The sequence below is a fragment of the Natator depressus genome, chromosome 1 (assembly GCF_965152275.1).
Source record: "Natator depressus isolate rNatDep1 chromosome 1, rNatDep2.hap1, whole genome shotgun sequence".
In the NCBI taxonomy this organism is placed as follows: domain Eukaryota; kingdom Metazoa; phylum Chordata; order Testudines; family Cheloniidae; genus Natator; species Natator depressus.
The window spans coordinates 44,247,355-44,274,089 of record NC_134234.1 but is presented as its reverse complement, the minus strand read 5'-3'; the positions used below and the strand labels follow the sequence as shown (position 1 = coordinate 44,274,089).

The 26,735-nt window shown below is 40.3% G+C and overlaps 1 protein-coding gene across 3 annotated transcripts in view; it reads right to left on the bottom strand.

Moving 5' to 3' along the window:
• The window catches only part of CDK8 (cyclin dependent kinase 8), a 185,249-nt gene that overhangs the window by 31,880 nt on the left and 126,634 nt on the right, over window positions 1–26,735 (bottom strand). For 2 of the 3 annotated variants that reach the window (XM_074958682.1, XM_074958691.1), the window contains exons 5-6: window positions 12,301–12,358; window positions 9,286–9,417 (exon numbers count right to left, since the gene is read on the bottom strand). In XM_074958682.1, the coding sequence (XP_074814783.1) occupies window positions 9,286–9,417; window positions 12,301–12,358 (190 nt within the window). The remainder of the gene's footprint in view (window positions 1–9,285; window positions 9,418–12,300; window positions 12,359–26,735) is intronic. The other variant, XM_074958701.1, reaches the window with a different exon arrangement.

Sequence of the window (26,735 nt, the reverse complement as noted above, 5' to 3'; positions counted from 1 at the left end):
AGAGGCCCATAGGTGCTCCTGGATACGAATAAATTCCCAAAAAGGTATGTGGTCAAAAGAAATTTTCATAAGGAAAAATGTTGACTTTTCCCTACAAAAGCTCGGAGATAACTCACTTTCAAAACTTCATCTCCCAAACTCACAAACTGAAAAACATGACATAAATAAGGAACAATCCCCCTTTTAACCACTATTAGAATGTCATGTCACATTGCCCCTTTCAAGAGCATTAAAATTAACAGTATATACATACATGCACTGTTTATATACATATTTAAGATACTTTCCAAAATCAATACGTGTTTAGGAAAAACTTTTAAACCTACTGATGTGCCTTAGTTTGTAAATTCTATAGACACATTGCATTTTCTAGATCACATTTTCTATAGTGTGCATTTATAAGATATCTAACTAATACACCATTGTGCTCAGCAGCATCTTGAATGAGGTAATGAACAAGGTAATGAACAGGTAATAAAAGGTAATGAACAAGGACAGAACCAAATGATGTACACAGCGTAATTCCACCAATGTTCACACAAAATGGAGTTTTTATCTATATTGAAAAAAAGTTATGCGCTAAAGCCCATGAGTTTCTCTGCAGCTCCATGTGCTGTGAGCAGAAAATAAAGAGCTGATACATTGCTACAGAAGGAGGTAACAATAGGATGACAAGCAAAGGTTTAGAGAAAAAGAGAAGAGGTCGATAAGTTAAAAAATGTATTTAATGGTGAGAATATTCTTGGTGAAAAAGGTGGCAGTAATGGTGGAAATTTTTTTTAAGTGTTCAACTTAAAAAGGCTGTAAAATAATTAACATTTTCTATTGGAATTACACAATGGTGAGGTATAAGATAATGCTTTACAGGAGCAATAATTTATGCACAAGTGTCTTAAGGTACATCTACACTGCAATAAAACATCTGTGACTGGCCTGGCTCACAGGGCTTGGGCTGCAGTGCTATAAAATTGCAGTGTCGATGTTTGGGCTCAGACTGGACCCCGCAAGTGGGGAGGGTGAGAGGCTGGTCCAGCAATGGGTGTTTTATTGACATATAGGACAATATCCATGTGTTTCACAGAATGATTAAAATGCACTAGCGAAAGAAGAAAAGGTCACTCACCATGTGCAGTAACTATAGTTCTTTGAAATGTGTGTCCCTATGGGTGCTCCACTCTAGGTGCACTTTTGCCCCATGTGCCTCAGATTGGAGATTTTAGGTAGCAGTGTCCATTCAGCCCAGGCACGAGGCTATGTAGAGTTGCATAGGCAAACCTCCCTCAGTTCCTTCTCTACCGCAAAGCGGGTTGTAAAGAACTCCGAAGCAGAGAGGAGGAGGGCAGGTAGTGGAGCACCCACAGGGGGATACATCTCGAAGAACCACAATTATTACACAGGGTGAGTCTCCTTCTCTTCTTCTTTGAGTAGTGCCCCTTTGTGTGCTTCACTCTAGGTGACTATTGAGCAGTACCGTCTACGGAGGGCTGGGGCTTCGGAGTCAAGTTAAAGATTGAAAGTAGAACAGTAGAACCAAATATGGCATGAGAAACCTAGGCATGTGTGACTGCACAGGGTTCAGCAAATGAATGAATGAATGTTCAAGTCACACCTCTACATATTTCTGTGACTGGGAACATTCTTAAGAAAGCCTGTAGAGAGGGATCTCATGGAGTGACTTAATACTTTAGAGGTAGGTTGAAGATCATGAGACTGATAGCAGGAGGTAATGCAGCCAGATAGCCATCTAGAGAGTCTTTGCTTGGAAATTGGAGATTCCTTCATTCTGTCTGCAATGGAGAGAAATAATCTGGGAGATTTCCTAAAGGGCTTAGTCTTGTCTAAGTAAAAAGCTAATGCACTCCTGACATCAAGTGCATGTAATGTTTCATCTCGTTTATCCCAATGTGGCTTAGGGAAGAAAACTGGAAGGTAGATAGGTTGATTTATGTGGAAGTCCAAAGATACCTTTGTCAGGAATTTGGGATACGGTCGCAGTGTGATATTATTCTTAAAGAAGGTTGTGGCGGTGGGGTATGTCATTTTAGCTCCTATTTCACCCACTCTTAGAGCAAAATAATGGCTACTAAAGGCAGTTTTCATAGACAAGGCAGAAGGGAGCAGGTGGCTAAAGGTCCAAAGGGAGGCCTTGTAAGACATCTGAGTACCAAGTTGAGATACCATGCCAGTGTAGGGCATCTGATTAGTGGTAAGATGCTGTCCAGTCCCTTGAGAAACTTCCTCATTGTAGAATAAACGAAGACAGAAAAACCCTCTACTATATGATGGAAGGCCACAATAGCTGCCAAATGCATGTTTATGGAGTTTAAAGATAATCCTGTCATTTTTAGTTCTAAGATGTAATCTAATACAAATGATAGAGAGGATGTAGGTGAAAGATGTTTTTATGTCACACCAGTGTTTGAATCTCATCCACTTTTGAGTATATGCGTCACAAGTAGATTGTTTCCTGCTATGTAACAGCACTCTCTTTACATCCTCAGAACGGGTTGTTTCTAACCCTGCAAACCATCTAGCACAGAGGTGGGCTAACTTTTTGGCCCGAGGGACACATCTGGGTGGGGACATTGTATGCAGGGCCATGAATGTAGGGCTGGGGCAGGGGGTTGGGGGGCAGGAGGGGGTGGAGAGTGCAGGAGGGGGCTCAGAGCAGAGGGTTGTGGAGCAGGAGGGGTGAAGCAAGGGAGACGGTTGAGGGCTCAGGGAAGGGGATTGGGGTGCAGGAGCAGTGTAGCAGGGGACTCGGACATGGGGTTTTGGAGGAGTTCGGGGTGCAGGCTCTGGCCCAGCACCACTTACCTCGAGTGGCTCTGGGGTGGCAGTGGCGCGCAGCAGGGCTAAGGCAGGCTCCCTGCCTGCCCTGGCCCCATGCTGCTCCCGGAAGTGGCCAATATATCCGGCAGTGGCTCCTGGGGGTGGGGTCAGACAGGTGGCTCCGTCGTGCACTGTCCTTGCCTGTGGGTACCACCCCCGAAGCTCCCATTGGCCGCGGTTCCCCATTCCTGGCCAATGGGAGCTGCAGGAGGCAGTGCCTGGAGGCAAGGGCCACGCACAAAGCCCACTGTTCCCCTTTCCCCCAGGGGCTGCAGAGACATGGTGCCGGCCACTTCTGGGAGTGGCGTGGGGCCAGGACAGGCAGGGAGCCTGCCTTAGCCCCACTGCACCATGGGACTGGCAATCTCGCAGGCCGGATTGAAAGCCCTGACGGGCCGGATCCAGGACACAGGCCGTAGTTTGCCTTACCCTGATCTAGCAGCCATGCCTTGAGCAAAAGAACCCCAAGGTTGGGGTGATGGATTTGACCAGTGTCCTGAGAGAGAAGATGGGGGACAGTCTGGAGAGTGATCAATTGACAAGCAGTGAGCTGATACAGGTAAGGAAACCATGTTTGTCTTGACCATGTCTGAACAAAGAGAATAACTTTGGCTTTCCTTATCTTGAACAGCACCTTGGATATCAAGGAAGTCGGGGAAAATGCATACAGAAGGCTTGGACTGTAACAAAGGAGAAAGGCATCTCCCAGGGAGTGGTGATCCAGACTTCCTCAAGAGCTTCTTGTTCTTGGCTGGGGAGAACAGGTCTATCTGTGGGACACCCCAACACTAAAATATGCGGTTGAGTATAGTGGGATCTATCTCCCATTCATGATCTTACGAGAAGTGTCTGCTGAGAGCATCCACTGTATTGTTTTGTACGCCCAGAAGGTAAGCTGCTGAAATGTTGATTTAGTTTCATATGCGCCAATTCGGTGCAAAAGGAAGACAATCTTGCTCCCCCTTGACAGTTTATGTAAAACATGCATGACATATTGTCCATCATGATCTTTAGGCATTTGCCCTGGTCAGCAGGAGGAAATGGATACAGGCATTTCTGATGGCTTTGAGTTCCAGCAAGTTGATGTGAAGGGTGAACTGGAGAGGAGACCACCTGCCTTGAATAGTGTGAGCATCTAGGTGAGCTCCTCGTCCCAGTAGGGGTGCATCCGTTGTTATTACTGATGTTGGAGATGGCTGAGCAAAGAGGATCCATGAACAAACATTATATGGGTTCTTCCACTAGTTGTTTTTTTTTTCTCCTGCCAAAGGCATGGAGAATTGTTTGCTTGATGAATCAACAGTTCTGAGCCAGCCCTTGGAGGCAGTGCATGTGAAGTCTTGCATGTTTTATTACCAAGATGCCAGCTGCCATATGTCCCAATAACTGGAGATAATTTCTGGCTGATATTTGAGGGCTGACTTGGACTGTAGTGCCTAAATTGGTTACGGTTATCAACCTGTGTGAAGGGAGGAATGCATTGGCTGTTACTGAATCGAGGCAAGCTCCTATGAATTCCAGAGTTTGCACCAGAGTTAAGGTGGACTTTTGGATGTTTAATTGCAGTCCCAGTCTGAGAAACAGGTCTATGGCCCTCTGAGTGGCCGAGGAAGCACTGTTAAAAGACCGCTCTTTGAACAGGCAATTGTCAAGGTAGGGGGAAAATCACAGTTCCTCATCTGCGAAGATGAGCCATTACCACAGAAAAAACTTTCGAGAACACTCTAGGCGCAGACCAGAGACCGAACGGGAACACCATGTATTGAAAGTGCTCCTGACCCAGAGTGAAGTGTAGTAAACTTCTGTGCTAGGGGATCGCTATATGGAAGTAAGCATCTTCAAGGTTGAAAGCCAAGAACCAATCCCCTTGGTTCAGTGATGGAATTACTTCTGCAAGTGTTACCATTTTGAACCTCTGAATCTTTTCAATCTGTTGAGTAATCTTAGATCTATAATAGGTCTCAACCACCTCTCTTTTTTTGGAGCCAGGAAGTACCTAGAATAAAATGCCTTCCCTCTGGGTTGCATGGGAACTGGTTCTATAGCACCCAGATTTAGGAGAGTGTCAATTTCCTGTTGCAAAAGGTGCTTGTGAGAGGGGTACCTGAAGAGGCACAGGGAAAGGGGTCATATAGAGGGAGGGAGGTAAAGTGGATGGAGTATCCTGTTGAAACGATCTCTAACACCCACTTGCCCGTACTGATTATGATGGTCTATACAACTATGGTCACCATTTTTATGAGACTGTGATAAATTTTATAAGAAGTATGCCTTGTAAAGTATCATTTGAAATGTCTAATCTGCTGAACATTATTGTCCTGATAAAATAAATGTATCAACAATGTGTGTGAAGTTATAAGATTCTACTATGTATCATTGCTGTAACATTCTCCAAGTTTAAGAAAAGCAGACCCAAACCAATTTCTCAGGAACAAAGGACAGACTAACACCCAGCCAGGTGTTAAAAGGCTATCACCTGCTTAAGCAATCATTCTCCAGTAGTGGGGAAGGTGTAAACAAGAAATTTACATTTCATCACAAGGATGGTTCAAACCTCATGTCCACAACAGACTGAGTGTCATCATGACTCAGCAAGGATGTTTCTAGCACAAAAAATTGAATTATAAAGAGGGGAGGAAAACACTTGACTTCACTCCTCCTCCCATGTCTCTGCTCATGACATCAATGAATACCTAAAGGACACTGAACTAAGGGGGAGGAGTCGTCCCAGGCTGAAAGGAGACCCAGGATATCAAATTTACTGCAGCATATGGTGAGGAAAACCTTTGCTTTGAATTTTGCTAGTTTGTTAAGTTAAACATTAAATTGTGTTTTATCTTTTATTTCTTTTTGTAACTGATCCTGACTTTTATGCACCATCACTTGTAAAATCTTTCTGTGTTAATAAACACATCTTATTGTTTTAGCATAACCAGTGCGTTTGGATTAAAATATGTGGGAAACTCCACATGGGATAACAAGATTGGAGCATATCATTTTCCTTTGATGAAATGATGGACTTTCTAAGAGCTTGCATTGTTCAGCAGTGTACTGGACAGTACAAGATGCACATTTCTGGGGGAAAGTCTTGGACGAGAGAGACTGCAGTTTAATCGATGAGTGGCTAGTTAGCAGCACTCAATACTGTGCAGCTGGGAGCAATTTTACATGCTAGAGGCTATGTATGAACAGGCCAGGAGTGGATGTTCTTACAGCAAAGCAGTGCAAGAGGCACCCCAGGCTGGAGCACTGAGGGGACACAGCTGTACCCTGGGGAATGTCACAGTGATATGTTCCCAGTTCTGATGGAAATGAGAAAGCCGGTCACCAAAGCAAAGGAGACATCCAGACTGTTGTAGCAGATAAGAGTGGGGGTGGTAATTCAGCACCTCGATCAGCCCTTCGAAATTGGTGTTTTGAAGTTGTGGGTTGTGAGGTTGATGCTTGAGAAGTAGCTGGCTCCTCCCCTGGAACTGTTCTCTCTTATGCTGGGGTACATAATGTTTCTGAGAGGCAGGAAGCTGAGTGGGATGAGATCTCTGTGCCATCTGGGCCTTACTGAACTTTCTTTTTTATGCAGGGGTGTAAATTCCCAGAGAGCGCAAGATGGCTCTTGAGTCTTTTAAGGCATGCAGAGATTTGATCATTTTTTTCTGCAAACAACTATGATCCATCAAAATAAAGGTCCTCAACCAAATTTTTGACTTCCCTCAGAAAAGCCGAGTGCTGAAGCCAGGAGGCTCTCCTCATGTCTAATACCCTGAAGATTGAATAAGCAGCTGTATCAGCGGCATCCAGAGAGGCCTGCAGAGATGTTCTTGCAAACAGTTGGCTCTCTGCAATAATCGCCTGGAATTGCTCCCTCTGGTCTGTTGAAAGATGCTCAATAAAGGCATTCAGTTTTGAATAGTTAGCATGGCTGTATTTCACCATGATGGCTTGATAATTGGCTATCCTAAATTTTAAGCTAGCCAATGAATATGATTTACGGCCAAATAAATCAAGATGCTATATGTCTCTATTGTATTGAGTCAATTTAGTGTGGTGCTGTCTGCCATGTTGATTCAGAGCATTGACCACACGGGAGTTGGAAATAATTTCACAGTCCTTAGAGGAAATATAATATCTGTTGTCTTCCCTCTTACAGGTAGGTGGTATTGTGGCTAGGGGTATGCCAAATTATTTTTGCAGGGTCTAGCAAGGCCTCATTAATGATGCAGACAGATGATTAAGTGTGCAGAATGTCAAGGGTTCCAAAGAGGATGGAGCTTGGCTGTTCTCAGTGGTGGCAGATAACAGAACAAGAAGCACTGGTCTCAAGTTGCAGTGGGGGAGGTCTAGGCTGGATACTAGGAAACACTATTTCACTAGGAGGGTAGTGAAGCATTGGAATGGGTTACTTAGGGAGGTGGTGGAATCTCCATCCTTAGAGGCTTTTACGGCCCGGCTTGACAAAGCCCTGGCTGGGATGGTTTAGTTGGTGTTAGCCCTGCTTTGAGCAGGGGATTGGACTAGATGACCTCCTGAGGTCTCTTCCAACCCTAATCTTCTATGATTCTATGAACTCCTTAACTTTCTCCAGTGGAATATGCAAGGAGCTGCTATCCTTTTAATGAGATCCTGGAACCATTTAAAATTGTTGGCCAAGGACAGTAAAGGAGGCACAACAGCTTCATCTGGGGATGAGGAAGAGAAGCGGTTGACCTATTCGGAGACCACGGTATGGGGGAATCCCCTGGCTCAGGTCAGAAGCTGGTCAGAGCGAACTCTCTATCTTGAGAAGACGTACTTTACATTCCTAGTTCTCTCTGGCCCTTGATTTTAACTGCAGACAGAAATTACACTTTTGGGGAATGTGTGACAGCCCCAGGTACTGAACACACTGGAAGTGTCTGTGACTGACCAGGATAGACACTCAGCATGAAAGGCAGAGTTTAAACCCGGGAGAACCAGGCATACCCTCCCAGGGTTTAAGTTCCCCTGAGGGGGAGAAACAAAAAGAGGTGAAGGGACAATAGTCCTTATCCTAATAGTATAAGTAATTTTTTTTTAAGAGATTTTGTTTGTTTTTAAATCTATAAAATTACTACACACAAAGGAAACTCTAAGAACTAACTCAAACTAGTAAGAACAGGAGAAAAATACAGTTGAGGTAAGCTCATCTCAGATACTGCTGAGACTCCACCTCAGGTCGAAGCAGCTGAGAAAGACTTGAGAGCGGTTTGCCCACGCAGCTCTATATAGCCTTGGTGCAGGGCAGGAGGCTGCAGGGGACGCAATCATGAGCCGAATGGACCTTGCTACCTAAAATCTCCAATCTGAGATACATGGGGCATAAACTCACCTAGAGTTAAACACCTCTCGGGACTTTACTTGAAGAAGTCCTTCTTAGAGGGTTGCAACCTTTTGGTAACTCCCTCTAGCAAGCCAAGTAGTCAAAGACAGCATGGAATAGAGAATTCCAGTCCCACACCCCCCAACCCCTTCTTTTCTTCTGTGCCTTTATCAGTCTTTTAAAAAGCTATTAAAAGCACTAAAGAGAACTTCATACTGCTATCAAGCCTGCTCTGTGATAGTTTGTACCACTGCCACACACAGTCTCCTCTCTTTTATGTTTGGCATTTTTCACAGACTGACAGCAAGTGCTGAGTGTGGCAGAGTAGATTCAGCAGTGCAATGCTGGAGCTGTTCAAAGCAGATCAGTACCGGCAGGGGCAATACTAGGAGGAAAGTGACTTCCCCCAACTTTGGTGCTTCTTCTAGATAGACTTGAATGGAGGAAGAACCTATCTTTCTATTTCTAATAACTTATCTTTAACTGCATTGAGTTAAAAATTCTGGGTGGCAACCCTCCCATTGAACAGCAGGTTTAAACTAGTCATTTTTCACAAGAAAATGCAAAGGTTTCTTTGGGGAAAAAGAAAACAAAAAATAGTAAATGAAAGGTGTGTCACAGCCACATCGATCTTGACAGCGGCAGCATAGTTTCAGTGCAGCTAATACCTTCTCCAATCTATACATTTCATAAACTGAAATTTTCCTTTATGTGCTTGTTAAACTCTAAGTAGTAAAAACCCAAAGTAATAAAACTAAAGTACTCTGTTCCCTGCTGTCATTTTCTGGATTTTGACAATTTTAACAGGTGTGTCAATATTTCATTCTATTGCAAGCAGTAATATGCTTTTTGAAATTTCTAGATGATAAGAAACTACATAAAATTAGACATCAAGGGCATCTGAGTTTATTATGTTTACTAGTCAGGAAACAGTTTTAAGAATAGTATTTAAACTAAATAAAATGTCAGTGATTAATGTTTCCTCAAGTAATTCAATGGTGTACTTTTCTACCCGTGTTAACTTTTCCCATACTTGTATTCACATGCCAATGTTTCAGCAATTCAGATATATTTTGCCTAACTAAAACATTAATAAATTGGTACTTAATTTTACTTACCAATAGCTTTGGTATAATGCCTTGCTCCAAGAAGTAATTCTGGAGCGCGATACCAGAATGTTACAACTACTGGATCCAAGTCTGCTAAAGGCTTCAGAGGTGAATTAAATAATCTGGCAAAGCCCATATCAGCTGCAAAATTAAAAAAAAAAAAAAGCTTTAAAAAGTTAAGAAAACTTCACGTTGATCAAATGAAATGATTGAGCTCATTCGTTAGGTCTACCAAAATTGTGCTAAAAAGCAAACACGTTGTAGTAAATACGAATCCTGGTAGTCTAACTTTACCATTTCCTTATAGTTTCTGTTGAAATTATTCAGCATCATCACCTATGAAGTATATCATTATAAATCATTACTAAAGCAAGCCATTTAGAATCAAGAATTTACCACTGTTCTGAAAAAAGCATGCCAACTTGTGTAGCTCTCAGAACATTGGGTAAGTCCTTACTGGCCAGCCAGGGTCTGTTTTCTGCCTGGTGGAATATGCCATTATCACAGGGCTGTTTGTTCAGGAAACATTAAAGGGGGGAGGAGGGGGGAAATGGGTGAAATAGTAATTCTGTAAAAGGTTAGAATGATTTATAATACATACATGTATGATACAAGAACTACCTATGAAAAGCTGGTTGCAATTGAAGCAGGGTTTCCTTCATGCCCCTGACAAGAGGTGATTCCAATCATGAGGGTATCTTCTTCCCTGAAAGCCTTCTCTCAATTTAAAATTGGTCACAGAGTATTACCAGTACCAAGATGAAACCATTTAAGCTATGCTTTTAAAATGTCTTCCATTTTGGGAAAATTTCCCTTTACTAATAAAACCTTAAGAAAAATATTCTGTCTAAACTGCTTGTTGGGATTTGTAATCTACAGTTTCTCACAGAGTATCTGAACTGACCAGAATTTAGATGGTACAGGACAAGATGGACAGAGGATAGAGAATGGGGGTATTCCCACTAAATCAGGTTTTCGAAGTCCCAAACACCAAAGAATTTGGTATGGTGGTGTGGGAGCCTATATATACTGAGTAGGACTGGGGAGGAGCGTGAGGCCTATAGCAGTTTTGAGAGAGAAGGGGTTAAACCCATGCCACATGTAATAAGGAAAACAGCTACTCAGGAAAACTTGCAGAGTAAATACTCATATCTAATTTTGCTCCACAATCTAAAGTAACTATTTGCCTCCCTACTTTAAATTATTTTATTGCATTTAAAAAGAGACATTTTATAATTTTCTATATTAAAAAAATCAAGATAACCCATGATATGAAGAATTCATAGATATCTATGAAAAAAATGTGGAAAAATACCCAGTAAAAAGTGGACTCAAAATACCATAAAAGGTCTATAAAGCTTATTTTATGTTAAATATACCAGTTATGTGTTTTTTAAAAAAGTATTAATAGTGGAAGAGTGGAAGCCCCTGGTATGGGGATACTTATGCATTCTTTTCCTACTGTTGCAAAAGCATGTTAAAAAATTGCAAAATTTTCAAACTTATAACACACTTAGAAATGAAGGCTTTTCTACAGTTGGGACTGGATGGCTCAGAGGTCTGGTGGTCAGATGCAGAATCTTTCACCTGTCCCTCAGCAACGTCTGACCAAATTTAGTAGAAATCTAAAGTTATTACCAAATGACTTCGCACGTAACTACCACTTGCGAAATAAGTTGGTGGTCTGTGAGCAAATACTAATGGATAATTGTCTACATCACAAAAATCACCAACACAATTGACACTGAAATGTGCCTGGAAACTGACCTACACGCTCACTCTTGGAAGTGCATGCTCAATGAAGATTAAGGTAATGGGAAGAAATGTTCACTTCTGCTGTCCATGCTGTACCTGTTTTGCAGATAGAAGACCTTGGTCTCTATCATCAATCTTACACCTCAAAAGGGTGCTAAAATTTTAAAGCGTGGGATTTTCTGACGTGCTCAGCATTGATCTAATTCTACTCCTACTGAAGTCAATTCCCATTGCTCTCAATGGGAGCAGAGTTAGACCAGTGCTGAGCACCTCAGGAAAATTCCACCCTTGATTAGCAAATTAGTGATCAACAGTTGGTTAAAACCACCAAAGAATACAGAGTGACACTGTGGAAGAATCATCTCATAAAAGAAAAAGTCAGAGGGAAGTGAAAAACAATCTGTTTAAAAAAAAATTCTGCCAAACTGGACTGCCTGACTATATTAGTATAACAATACAGGGTGTGCATTAGAAGGCTATTGGTGCATCAATGATGAACTAGTGCATGCCACGGTGTGGCTCATTACTGTTAGACTATGGTTAGATTATTTTTAGTTACTTTTTAAAATAGACTTTATAGAACGATTTGGAGATTCTGCAAATTATCCTTTCACTGAGAAAAGTGGTTCACACCAGAAAATAAAATAGTGGGAAAGTTTCAGTTTCTTCCCCCCACCCTACTTCCCCCTCACCATTTTGAATATATTTAGTGTTAGTTCTTACCAAATGTCTCTCTCTTAATCAACATTTTCTGGACTTTTTAAGACTCCTTTTGCTTCCTGTCTCCCCCAGAAATCTGGCTACCCTTTCAAGGGCAGTTCATAAATCAACAGTCACTCTCACTTTTATTATAAAATTTAATATTCGGAATAGTGAACAGTTCCCTATTTAGATTTTATAATACGGAGCAAGTTAGCGTCTTGGCACTTTGGTGGTAAAAGGAGGTCATTTAAAATCTTACTTATTTTCCTTCACTCTTCCAAGCTGACCATTATCCTTGTCCCATATTAATCCCCCTCCCAGCACGCACTCATATAATATAATAGCATAGGGATTTTTTCCCCCTTTTCATTGATGAGGCTGTAGCTGTGCACCATTGGGAATTGGTGCAGAGGTGTGATATCAAAAAGCCAGTCACTCAAAATAGCTTTTGATAAAGTTTCCAGTCACATACTAATATTTTAAGTAACTATCTTAAGTGATGCAACTGCACCTTCAGAACATTCTAACTTAAATGCTACACTGGGACTTATCAAAGATATAACATACCAATTTTTACTCTTCCTCGCTCAGGACCTTCACCCATAACTAAAATATTAGCAGGTTTCTGTGGAAAAAAAATAAATATACAATACATATACCAAGATAAACCTAAATAACATTTGTCTCTGAAACAATAAATTAGCTTTGTTTCACCAGTTTTAAACCAAATGCAGCATGATAAAGTCATAGATATTTACTTTATGATAAGGCTGTGGAAGTATCCAAAAGACAGGCTTTCCTTTGCTACCTCTGCCTCTCAGGTTTTCCCTCACAATCTCCTTTTTCCAGGGATTTTTAAATTATGTTCCCCAGACTAACTGCCATTGTGGTGTCTTTCTTCCACCTGCAATAGCAAGCATGAGCCTTCAAGACTTCCAGAAACATCACTCTATGAACTGGTCAGCTCACCAGCGTGCACATCTGGTACTTCACTGCCTCTTCCCCGTCCCACTTAAAAAACAACAACAAAGAACCTGGGTGTAAGATGTCATCTCTGCAACATATGTTTTGCCAAGGGTCATTAGGCACATCTTCAGACAGACATTTTACATTAACAAGAAAAATCTCAAGATACAGTTTGAATATCAGTCACTATATAAATATATATTCCACAGAAAATCTACATGATCCGTCTAAATTTACTATCCCAGATTGATATAGTACACTAATTCATCCAGCTTTAAGACTGAAAATAAAAGCATATCCTTAAAACTATTGCCTAAATGCTTCTCCCACTGCTATAATGGCTGCCAAATATTAAGAAGAAAGACTCTTCTCTTCCTTTTCTCTATACTAAGGAAATGAGTTACAACATTATACTACGAAGTAGCGTAGTTGAGCATGAACTCAGGTACACTGAGTTTACCCACTTCTAATTTGGGAAATAAGGAGTGAAGTTTAGGTTCGTTTACTCTCTCTCTCTTTTTTTTTTTTTTAAACAAACACCACTGATAACAGACCTACACTCCACTCTCCTTCTGGTGGCATGTAGAGTACATACCCTGCACACAGCCCTTGCATGGGTATAAGCAGCAGTGTAGGTGATGAGGCACTGCTTAGGTGAGTAAAGATACACCTGAACAAAGTGGGTATGTAATGGGATGTTAGATGGGGTGGGATCTGAGTTACTACAGAGAATTCTTTCCTGGGTATCTGGCTGGTGAATCTTGCCCACATGCTCAGGGTTTAGCTGATCGCCATATTTGGGGTTGGGAAGGAATTTTCCTCCAGGGCAGATTGGAAGAGGCCCCGGGGGGTTTTCGCCTTCCTCTGTAAATGTGGCACGGGTCACTTGCTGGGGGATTCTCTGCACTTTGAAGTCTTTAAACCATGATTTGGAAGACTTCAATAGCTCAGACATAGGTGAGAGGTTTATTGCAGGAGTGGGTGGGTGAGATTCTGTGGCCTGCATTCTGCAGGAGGTCAGACTAGATGATCATAATGGTCCCTTCTGACCTTAATATCTACGAGTCTTTGGGTATGAACCCTACATGCCCAAGCAGTGCTATCCCATCTAGACTGCAATTTTTAACAGGGAAAGACTCCAGAAACAGAGAAAGACTCCAGCAGCTCCACACAGCCAGGTCCCTTCCACAACCTTTCATTGAAGTGTGTAGCTACACACCACATTGCAAAGGCAGCCTGCTATTCACTGTGGTGTGTAGTTATACATACCCTATATGCTGCCACCAGTGGTGTGAAGTTGGATTACTCATGGGGAAATTCTGCACAACTGCGCACACACAGAATTCATGTTCCCCCCCCCCCAATTTTTTTTCTTCTCCACAGAGCTGGAACTGCGGTTACACTTTTTGCTGACCAGGGCTGCTGTGACACCAGAAAAGAAGGCAGCCAGCCTGCAGAGAGGATGCATCCCTCACAGTAGGGCCAGATGGAGTCAGCATGGGACAGAGCGGGGCACACCGGCCTACTGGGGGTCACAGACCGGGGTTCCGAAGGGCTAGTGGGGGCAGACTGGGGTGCAGGCTCAGGTGCTAGTGGGGTGACAGTGTTGGGCAAGGAGCTGAATGAGGGGGGGCTGCAGGTCCATATGGGGACGGGGGAGGATGGGCTGCAGGGACACACCGGGACAGGGGCAGATGTGTCTGACTGAATGGGAAAGACTAGGGGTCTGCAATGGTCTGCATAGGGGAGGCTCCCGAACACTCTAACAATTCCCCCTTCCAAAAAAACAACCCTGTCCCATACTTCTCCCACCCACAACCAACAACCCTCCAGGTTCACTCCCAGGCTCCTTCCCAATAATTGCTTCCCTCACCCTCAGCTCCTCTGTTACCCCTGACTCCCCCAAGCCTTGCAGTGCTCCTGAAGGGTGCGGGGAAATAATTTTCTGTATTGTAGTTCAAATGAATTATTACTAGGGCTGTCAATTAAATCGCAGTTAACTCAAATGATTAACTCAAAACAAATTAACTCAAACAAAATTAATTACAGTTTTAATTGCACTGTTAATAACAATACCCATTTAAATTTATTATAAATATTTTTGGATTTTTTCTAATTTTCAAATATATTTATTTCAACAACACCACAATACAAAGTGTACAGTGCTCACTTTATATTTATTTTTTATTACAAGTATTTTCACTGTAAAAAAACAAAAGAAGAAGTATTTTTCAATTCACCTAATACAAGTACTGTAGTGCAATTGCTTTATAATGAAAGTTGAACTTACAAAAGTGGAATTATGTACAAAAAAACTGCATTCAAAAATAAAACAATGTAAAATTTTAGAGGCTGCAAGTCCACTCAGTCCTACTTCTTGTTCAGCCAACTGCTTAGACGAACAAGTTTGTTTACATTTGCAGGAGATAATGCTGTCCACTTCTTGTTTACAGTGTCACTTGAAAGTGAGAACAGGCATTCGCAGGGCACTGTTGTAGCTGGTATTTGCAAGGTATTTACGCGCTAGATATGTTAAACATTTGTATGCCCCTTTACACTTCAATAACCATTCCAGAGCATATACTTCCATGGTGATGACAGGTTCTGCTCAATAATAATCCAAAACAGTATGGACCGATGCATGTTCATTTTCATTATCTGAGTCAGACGCCACCAGCAGAAGGTTGTTTTTCCTCTTTTGGTGGTTCAGGTTCTGTAGTTTCCGCATCAGAGTGTTGTTCTTTTAAGACTTTTGTTTAGCATATCTGGCACAAATACCTTGCAATGCCGGCTACAAAAGTGCCAAGCAAATGCCTGTTCTCACTTTCTGGTGACATTGTAAATAAGAGGGCAGCATTATCTCCTGTAAATGTAAGCAAACTTGTTTCTCTCTTAGTGACTGGCTGAACAAGAAGTAGGACTGAATGGACTTGTAGGCTCTGAAGTTTTACATTGTTTTGTTTTTTCATGCAGTTACTAACAAAAAAATCTACATTTGTAAGTTGCATTCGCAAGACAGATTGCACTACAGTATTTGTATGAGGTGAACTGAAAAATGCTATTTCTTTTGTTTTACCATTTTTACAGTACAAATATTCATAACAAAAAATACACACTAATTTCAGTTACAACACATTATACAATATATATGAAAATGTGGAAAACCATCCAAAATATTTTATAAATTTCAATTGGCATTCTGTTGTTTAACAGTATGATTAAAACTGTGATTAATCACGATTAATTTTTTTGAGTTAATCGTGCGAGTTAACTGCGATTAATCGACAGCCCTAGTATTTTTCAATTCACCTCATACAAGTACTGTAGTGTAATCTCTTTATCATGAAAGTGCAACTTACAAATGTACATTATTTTTTGGTTACATAACTGCACTCAAAAACAAAACAATGTAAAACTTTAGAGCCTACAAACCCACTCAGTCCTACTTCTTGTTCAACCAATCGCGAAGACAAACAAGTTTGTTTACATTTGCAGGAGATAATGCTGCCCACTTCTTATTTACCATGTCACCTGAACGTGAGAACAGGTATTCACATGGCACTTTTGTAGATATTTGCAAGATATTTATGTGGTAAATGTGCTAAACATTCATATGCCCCTGCATGCTTCAACCAGCATCCCAGAGAACATGCTTCCATGATGATGACGCGCATTAAAAAAAAAAAAAAAGCCTTAATTAAATTTGTGACTGAACCCCTTGCAGGAGAATCGTATGTCTCTTGTTCCGTGGTTTTACCCGCATACTGCTATATATTTCGTGTTATGGCAATCTCAGATGACAACCCAACATATGTTGTTCGATTTAAGAATACTTTCAGAACATTGCAGATTAGACAAAACGTGAAGAAGGTACCAATATGAGATTTTTTAAAGATAGCTACGGCTCTCGACCTAAGGTTTAAGAATCTGAAGTGCCTTCCAAAATCTGATAGGAAGGAGGTGTGTAACATACTGTCAAAAGTCTTAAAAGAGCAACACTTCAATTTGGTAACTCCCCGAAACACCAAAAAAGAAAATCAACCTTCTGTTGGTGACATCTGACTCAGATGATGAAAATGAATGTGCATCAGTCTGCATTGCTTTGGATCACTATCGAGCAGAACCCGCCATCAGCATGGAAGTATATGCTCTGGAATGGTGATTGAAGTATAAAGGGGCATACAAATGTTTAGCATATCTAGCGCGTAAATACCTTGCAACGCCAGCTACAACAGTACTCTGTGAATGCCTGTTCTCACTTTCAGGTGACATTGTAAAGAAGTGGGCAGCATTATCTCCTGTAAAAGTAAATAAACTTTTAAAAATCCTTTGTCGGCCCTAATTATTAGTCAAAGTTCTATATTAATATGCCTATTAAGTAATCTATTTGTCTAAATAACATTTCCTGAATCTTTTTTATCTGTATTGTTACAAACATACTTGCTGACAGGTATTTTGAAAGAAATTACTAAAATAATTGAAACTGGTATGATTATATTGTATTATTTTGACAAATAAAATATGCAGAATTTTAAAATATTGTGTGCAGAATTTTTATTTTTTTGGAGCAGAAATCCCCCAGGAGTACTAGATGTAGCCACAGAATTGGGCTACTTATCATTATGACCCTTCAATTCTTAATCTTGGTAGTTTTTCCCTGTCTCTGCCACTATTTTCTCAGGTCTTCATATGAACAATGTGTTTTACAAACTAGTCTCTGCCTTGCAATCAGATGGGCACAGATTCCTCAAATGCTAACTTTTTTTGTGGGTGAATCAAAGCTGCATTAAAATAAAAAAATATATTACGTGATTTGAGAAAAACACAGAAAATTTAAAGACTTAATGAGGTCCCTTAATAGTGTCTGATTTTATATAAGCCCTTATACTGCAATACCGAGCTAGAAGGTGGTAAATTTAACAGTTAGAGCTCTCGCTTTGAATTTCCTGGTTTAAGCCACTGCAAAGAGGACGATTATTAGTTATTTTGCTACTTTTTCCCCTACCTACACCAACAAGGAAAACTGAGCTGTAAAAGAATTAATATTGTTGTTCCCAATAGCTCTGAAGAGGGGACTACAATTTATCACAGAAACATGCTTTTAGGCAAGTTTTCAAATTTCATTATTGAGAATATTGGAGCCATTATGCTATTGTGTAAAAACATATTTATGATTTTTAAATGAATTTTTTGAGCAGCATCTCAAAAAATTAGGATATATAAAATAAAGCACATTAAATCTCATAAAAAATTAGGATATATAAAATAAAGCACATTAAAAATAAGTACCTCAAGGCAATTTATTTGCAGGATTAATAATTATTTCCTATAAAAGGCTCCAGCAAGGCTTTATTAGTGTAACTGCATAGTAATCATACATGCAAGGTATCAGCATACTGCAGGAATGAGTGATTACATTTTTTTTTTCTGTGGACAAGTTAAAAAAGAAGAGGTTCTTTGAGGAGTGTAATAAAGCTGTACATTTTCAGTGAGGTGAGCTATGTTCCATTACCTTTCTAACAGCAAGAGAAACTTTACATTATAAATCACACTAATACTATACTAGTATAATGATATGCAGAAAAACTATTTTCCACTGAATGCATCCGATGAAGTGAGCTGTAGCTCACGAAAGCTTATGCTCAAATAAATTGGTTAGTCTCTAAGGTGCCACAAGTACTCCTTTTCTTTTTGCGAATACAGACTAACACGGCTGCTACTCAGAAAAACTTATGTAACTTGCACAAGGAAAAGGTATGTGGGTTCCATTATTGCAATGTGTAAGTACCTCAAAAAGGGGTATTAAACACCGCTGAAATTTTTTTTCAAAACTATATAGTCATAGACTCATAGAATATTAGGGTTGGAAGATACCTCAGGAGGTCATCTAGTCCAATCTCCTGCTCAAAGCAGAACCTACACCAACTAAATCATCCCAGCAAAGGCTTTGTCAAGCCGGGCCTTAAAAACCTCTAAGGATGGAGATTCAACCACCTCCCTAGGTAACCCATTCCAATGCTTCAGCACTCTCCTAGTGAAACAGTGTTTCCTAATATCCAACCTAGACCTCCCCAATGCAACTTGAGACCATTGCTCCTTGTTCTGTCATCTGCCACCACTGAGAACAGCCGAGCTCCATCCCCTTTGGAACCCCCCTTCAGGTAGTTGAAGGCTGCTATCAAATCCGCTCACTCTTCTCTCCTGCAGACTAAATAACCCCAGTTCCCTCAGCCCCCCAGCCTCGCCTCGCAAGTCATGTGCCCCAGTCCCCTAATCATTTTTGTTGCCCTCCGCTGGACTCTCTCCAATTTGTCCACATCCCTTCTGTAGTGGGGGATCAAAACTGGAGGCAATACTCCAGGTGCATCCTCATCAGTGCCAAATAGAGGGAAATAATCACTTCCCTCGATCTGCTGGCAATGCTCCTACTAATACAGCCCAATATGCCATTGGCCTTCTTAGCAACGAGAGCACACTGCTGACTCATATCCAGCTTCTCGTCCGCTGTAATCCCCAGGTCCTTTTCTGCAGAACTGCTACTTAGCCAGTCGGTCCCCAGTCTGTAGCGGTGCATGGGATTCTTCCTTCCTAAGTGCAGGACTCTGCACTTGTCCTTGTTGAACCTCAGATTTCTTTTGGCCCAATCCTCCAATTTGTCTAGGTCACTCCGGACCCTATCCCTACCCTCTAGCGTATCTACCTCTCCCCCCAGCTTAGTGTCATTTGCGAACTTGCAAAATCATCCCAGAATTTTAAAATCATCCCATCATGCATTTCTGTGGATCAGAGCTCATGCGTTAAGACTGGGTGAGTGTAAAGCCATGTCCACACCCGAAAGTTTTACTGCCAAAAGTTCTGTCTGCACACTGCTATCACCATAGCTATTTCAGTGGAGTGCATTTATATTTGGTTGCCTTTGTAATGTAGCATGTTCTCACAGCATCAGGTTGTATCAGCAGAAGACATGTGACACTGTAGACAGGCATCCTGATGTCCTCCCTGCCACCATCTGGCACATTACCTTGTAAGAAATCTTTTCAGTGTATTGTGAAATACCATCACTCCTATCAGGGAACTGTAGGATTTTGGGGTCAAATTCCCATAAATCTCTCTGTTCCATCCGATAAACTACTCTTTCATGCCATTTTCCATCTTGTCACATTGCACAGATCGCTGGAGTGCTCTTGTCCATTTAAAGGGCAGGACAAATCATTCTTTTGCAAAATCGTAACAGCCAGACATACAGCAGGGATATACTGATGATGAGTGGATGATAGATAACAAATGAAACTGACCAACTGCTGCAGGAAATCACGGAGAACCCGTACATGATGGAGCAGCAGTTTTGGGTCTGTACAACAAGAACCAAGTGGTGAGATTAGATTGCAATGAAAATCTGGGAACATCAGTAGTGGCTTTAGAACTTTCGGATGCAGACAGGTACTTTTCTGGAGTTGTGTGCCAAGTTCACCCCAGCCATGCAGTGCAGACACCAAGATGAAAGCTGCTTTTACAGTGCAGAAATGGGTGTCAATCACTACCTGTAAATTTGCAACCCCCGATTGTTAGCAATTGGTGGGCAATCTGTTTGGTATTGGAGAGTTTATGGTAGGGGCCCTCCATCATCAGGTGTGCAAGACAGTTAAATCCACAGGACTGCATACCAAGGATTGCAAGGCATGGGCACTGGTAGACCTCTGGTCTTCATCTTTCACATATAAATTTGACCACATCTCCAGAATATTAAGGAGCATCCAATCACAGCTGAATAGTTAATGTTGAATTAAAGTTAGGATTTAGTCACTTTGTTATGTATAAAGAATACAGCATTCCAAAGTTTTAACGCTTAGTGAGTATAATATGATTTTTTTTCCAGAATTTATGAGTTCATTAATAAGTCTGAGTTAATGATTTTAGAATGGATCATTTAAGAAATCGAACACCATGCCTCAGACCATTTCCCCCTGCCCCCACCCACCCACAAATAATCCCAGATAAAGTATAGTTATTTACACAAAAACTGGCAAAAAGGTGAAACTTCAGTAAATTTGGTACAATGGGCAGTTTTTAATATAATTTTAAGATTATGGTCTATTTTTCAATTTAATGATCAATTTTTCCATAGTTCCTCACAAGTGAAAGTTTCTCTTTCAGCAGAATGTGAAGATAGGCCTTCAGAGAAACCCACAAGGAATTACCCCCTTTCAAAATGACTACCATCTTCCATTGTTCTCAATGGAACTCACACCACGAACTGCCTTTAAGTAAAGATGGCCACTACCTCCATTCAGTAACTGCTCATAATGCTCATCTCTGCCACCTGGCACACACGGGACATCTTCTCCAATGACCATTTTGTTTCCCCCTGATTGAGAACAATGTGAAGTAGTTGCCATCTTTCAGACTGGGGCTTCAATCCCATTGAGAACAGTGGCAGACAGACACTCAAAAAGGGCAATTCTTTGTGGTTTCTTTGAAGGAGAAGATTTTACGTGCGAGCCTCTGCTGACAGAGAAACTTTCAGTCATGAAGAACAGAAAAACACCATTAATCCTAAATATGTATTTTCATAAACTCCCCATTGCACCTGACCTACTAAACACAGAGGGCAAGGGAAAGAGAATCGGTTTGTAAATGCAAGCACATGGAAGTGTGAAGGACTGGAGAGATGAACTGGTGTTTGTATGCATAGGTGTAATAGGATGTGAAGGAGGGAAAAGTTAGTGGACATAAGGGAAAATATATGAATGTTTTAATTATTCCACAAACACACATTACATAGCCAGGAAAATTCAGAACTACAGTTACACTTAAAAAGATATTCAAATGTATTCGGTATGGAAATGCACAATTAAAACACCCCAAAGAATCTAATGTCTTTAAAAATCAGTTTAATCTAATCTGGGCCCACCAGCATTAATACGCTATCACAATTGTATGGTTATTGCATGATATCTCTACATAGCTGATATAAGGATGTTTGGGTGCCTGAACTGAGGATTTCCAGGAGGATAGATTGATTTAAATCAAATGTGGGGTTTTTTGCTCATAAGGAGGATTGGATAAAGGGCAAGAGGTCCTAGGGGGCAATCAGGGGACAGGGGCGGTTGGCTAGGGAGTGGGGTCCCGGGGTGTGGAAGGTCAGGGGACAGGGAGCAGGGGGGCGGGGGGTTTGGATGGGTTGGGGGTTCTGAGGCAGGCAGTCAGGGGGCAGGAAGTGGGAGGGGGCGGAGGCTAGGCTGTTTGGGGAGACACAGCCTTCCCTACCCAGCCCTCCATAAAGTTTTGCAACACCAATGTGGCCCTCGGGCCAAAAAGTTTGCCCACCTCTGCTGTAGTGTCTACATGCATAACTGTCCTATCATTTTTAAAAGGTATAATAGTTTAAAGTACATTAAAGAATAAGAATGTTAACTCTGAAATTTTCTATTTATAAATCACTGATGTGTGGCCTGGTAATCTTTAGTTGGTTTCAAAGAATTTCCCGAAAGGGATTACACATCAATATTTAATTCTTGTGGGAGAGTGTATGTCAATAAAAAGATGTACTCAAGAGTGGTATTATTGTTCTTACTAAACATGTCCAGAAAAGTCATTTGAATCAGTTGACTAAGAGAAGTCCAGCAATTATAAACGATAATGAGGAAGTCTATTTATATGTTTTTTTGAATCAACTAAATCTGCCTACTGGAGAGAAGAAGTCTTTCATATTTGTTTATCTGAGCAATTGCAAGTCTTTTTGAAATGAATGTATTTCTTCACAAAAAAAAAACAATGGACACCTACTGGTGAGGTCCAGACAGATCTCAAGCTTAAGCATTATGTTCCTTAAACCTCAGTCTTCATTTAATGGTACTGAAAGAACTTAACTGCATATGGTAAGAGTACATAAATGAAGTAAAACTGTGTTTCATTAGTATTGCGTATACTGTGTGCTAAAAAAAAACCTACTAAACTGCCACATTTAAAAAAAAAACACTAGGCAGTAGATATATACTTTATATTGTTTCCAGTAAAAACGTGTTTCACTTATCCCCTGAAGGGAACAATTTGCTTAAGCCTGATTTACTTAAACGCAACTGTGCAAAGCTGTTAAGATTTACATGTACAGTTCTACTTGTTCTCATTTGATAGAATAATGCACAACTAAGTACTTCAAAGACTTAAGAGCAATAAACAAACAGATGCACAGAGAAAGAAGATATTAAAAAAATTAAACAAAACTCAGTCCTACAGGATTAATTCATTCCAATGGAAGGATGGTTTTATATATAAGACACATGATTAAATATCTGCTTATTCCTTCTCAGACTTCTTGCCTAACCTTTGAGCAAGTCACATTACTAGGTGCATCCACATAAAACAGAGATAATAGTTCCTCACAAAAGAGTATTTTGTGATGCAAAATTTATCAAATTGATAGTGTTTCGAAAACCATAAAGGAAGGGGTTATGGAAGTGCAATTGTGTTAAAATGCAAGAATAATAAATATTACACTTTAGAGGTAAACAAGAAATTCTAAAATATTAATGGACGGATACAACAGAATGTGTATATCAATGACGCAATAAGAGCTTAATCTTCTATGGAAAAAATATCTGTTTCCTTTTTGGTGCAGTTCTCCATGCTTTATCTAGGCATTTATACCATGCTCATCACCATGGATTACCTACAGGTCTGAAAGAAGGTTCTTAGAGAGACAATATTAAAATATTGTATGCAGTGTTGTTGAAGCCATGATAAACACTGTATCATCTGCGGGCGAACACTTTTCACAAAGCTATCACACCATATCTGGCCTCTCAGTCCTCATCCTCAAAAGAAACCTGCACAACACTTTCAAAAAACTAGCCTGGGAGCTTAAATTCATAACTTTGCTAGACACTAAAAATCAAGGACTGAATAGATACACTGGATTTATGGCTTATTACAACAATCTGTAACCCCCTTTAAAACCACCCCCCCAGCTGCTTCCCAACCCCCTTCCTTTCCTCCCTATGACTGGAGGGGTATTAATGGACCACCTTACCGTGAAAGGTCCATTGAAATGTGTGTTAATTACTTATGCTAAACAATCTGTTCAAATCTTGTAGTTACCAGTGACATTTTGAGTTAAGTGCTAGTGTAGACATGGCCTATGTGGGCAAATTTTTTGTTGCTCAGAGGTGTTATAAAAAACCCACCACCCTGAGTGATGTAAGTTTTGTCTCTCACACCAACAGAAGTGGTCCAATAAAAGATATTACCTCACCCAACTTGTCTCTCTAATATTAAAATATAAGAGGTCCAAAATGTAATGGAAATGCTAAATATTACATTTATCTGATGACGGGGGGGGGAGAGGTAAAGAATTTATTTTCTCTGATAGGACATTTTTTAAATTGAGAAATGTAATTTTACTAGGGAGATGGTGCTAAATTCAGAAATTTTTAAAAAATTGTTTACCTGCTTGTGTATGAAGTTATTTATAAATTAAATCAAATAATATTTTTAGACATCATGGTTATGGTTAAAAGATTAGTTATAAAGAAAGCTTTTACCCCTTATACCATGATTTGAAACATTTACTCACCACTGATTACTGGGAAGATTTTTCTCATGAGTAATGTTAACATTTTGTCATAATTATTTTTAGTAAAAGTCACGGATGGTTGCGGGCAATAAGCAAAAATTCACAGAAGCCCGTAACCTGTCTGTGACTTTTACTAAAAATGATGGGGAAAAATGGGGCAACTGAAGCCTGAGCCCCACGGGGGGGATGAGAGCTCAAGCCCTGCTGTTGGGGGGAGAGAGGGAATGCTCCAGCTCCCGCTGCCCATGGGGGCTAGTGGTTCTGGCACTGCGGGGGTCCCATTTAAAACAAGGATTGTTAAAACAATCTTTAAAGCCTATCAAAAACAAAATACTAAGTCATTATCCAAGTATGTAACAAGCTAAGTTTGTTAATGTTTTTAAAGTATTTTGATTTCAGGAGAGAAAGGAGGTGCAAGAATCTCTGCCACATCTCTGTCATTCAGGACAGCTTTCTGCTAGTTAACATCAGCTTACTGCATCTCTGTTTCAGCCAGACGGAAGCTTTTGGATTCATTGTTATATTTTTATGCTCTGAACACAGTCCAATAGCTTCTTTGCAATACAGTCACTCAATTACTGACAACTTGGGGCAATATAAAGTATTAAAACCAGGGCTGTCACTTTGATCTGGGCTGGACTACAGTCGAAAAGAAATAGGTCAAAACATGAATATACTAGGTAATTAAACATTTCAGGCCCCCCCCAAAAAAGCTTTTCTACATTAAATATATGTAAGGAGGCAAGGAGTTGATTTCAATAAGCATAAATATATCTTTATATTATCAGTTTCATGGAAAAGACTATCATATAATAGTAGGGGATACCTCAACATTTATGCAAAAATGATTAATAAAATTATTGTAATTTAGCAGGTTGTTGCAAACTTGTTTTTCACCTTTGCTGAACGTTAAGATGTAGCTACAAGTATGTTATAGCCAGGATGTTTGGAAATAATACATATGTAACTAGGTATGTTACAAAATGTGAAAGCTAATCAAAGAAATTCCAGAAGGTTTTGCTTCCATTTCCCAAGGCAAGCAAACATCAACATGACAAACCATGTAAAACATTCATGTTTTAGGAAAAGGTCGGTCTGTGAAAGGAATGTAGGGTGTGTTATCAGAGCAATAAATCTAGGTAGAGGGCTCTACCAATTCCCACCCTCTTGCAAGAAAAACTGCTTTCGTTCTTAAAAACTGTAGAGGAAAATGTGTACTTGGAAATGTTTTAAACTTCTGTTTATGTCTTAAATGCTGAAGTGGCAAAAAACTTTGTGCAATGGAGACTTGTAATATGTTAGCTAAACGCAAAGCTCCTAATATCATTGCTATGTAAGTGGTAAAATGCTTTAATGTACCTATGTGGAACGTAACAACTTTGCTAAACTATTGTAAGAAACCATTTAAATATAGAATCATTTATATTAATGGGGCATTAATTAATTATTGGCAGGCAAAAGCAAACCCTCACCCATGTAAGGAAGACAAGAAAAATCATATTTCTAAAAACTGCATGAAGAATCAACAGCTTACATAAGAATGGCCACACTGGGTCTTCTGACAACGGGCAGTGCCAGATGCTTCAGAGGTATGTCTATACTGCAATTAGACACCCACAGCTGGCCCGTGCCTGGGGCTCAGGCTAAGGGGCTGTTTAATTGCGATGTAGACATTCAAGCTCCAGCTGCAGCCCGAGTTTTGGGACCCTCCCACATCACAGGGAAGAATAAGGCAATTTTTCGAGTGCTCCATCCCATGTCATCCAGTCCCAGCTTATAGTAGTCAGAGGTTTAGGGACACCCAGTGCATGGGATTGCATCCCTGACCATCTCAGCTAATATTCATTGAGGTGGATTTTGGGGTGGATTTTCTTGACTCAAGAAGAAATGAACTCTTCTCTGTTTTTCTTATCTATGACCTTTGAGGGACCTATCCTCCAGAAATTCATCTAATTCTTTTTTGAACCCAGTTTTACTTTTGGCCTTTACAGCATCCCCTGGCAACGAGTTCCACAAGTCGGCTGTCTGTTATGTGAAGAAGTACTTTGTCTTATTTATAAACCTGGTATCTATTAATTTCATTGGGTGACCAATGAAACTTCAGCTAAAGACTTCCTAAAAGTTATTTAATTTTAAAAGAGTGTTTTGAAAGTTTTAATATAAAAGAACAGGAGCGTTTGGACTTTTTGTAAACAGAATTTCATTTCCTGTCAAACTGTAATAAGATGGAACAAATGTCTCAGAGAATGTACTGAATAAAAACTTTCAAAACTAGTTTTAACTCTTGCTTTCCTGCCACAAGAGCAAAGGCAATTAAATAAACATTACATATTCATTAATAAACTACATATTCATAAGATGAAGAGGCTCCGAAGGACCACCCACGAAGGCATGGAGCCAATGAAAGAGCAACCCACTTGAATCTAAATAAGTCTGAAAGAGCTGCTTTTTTCCTAGAATTTCA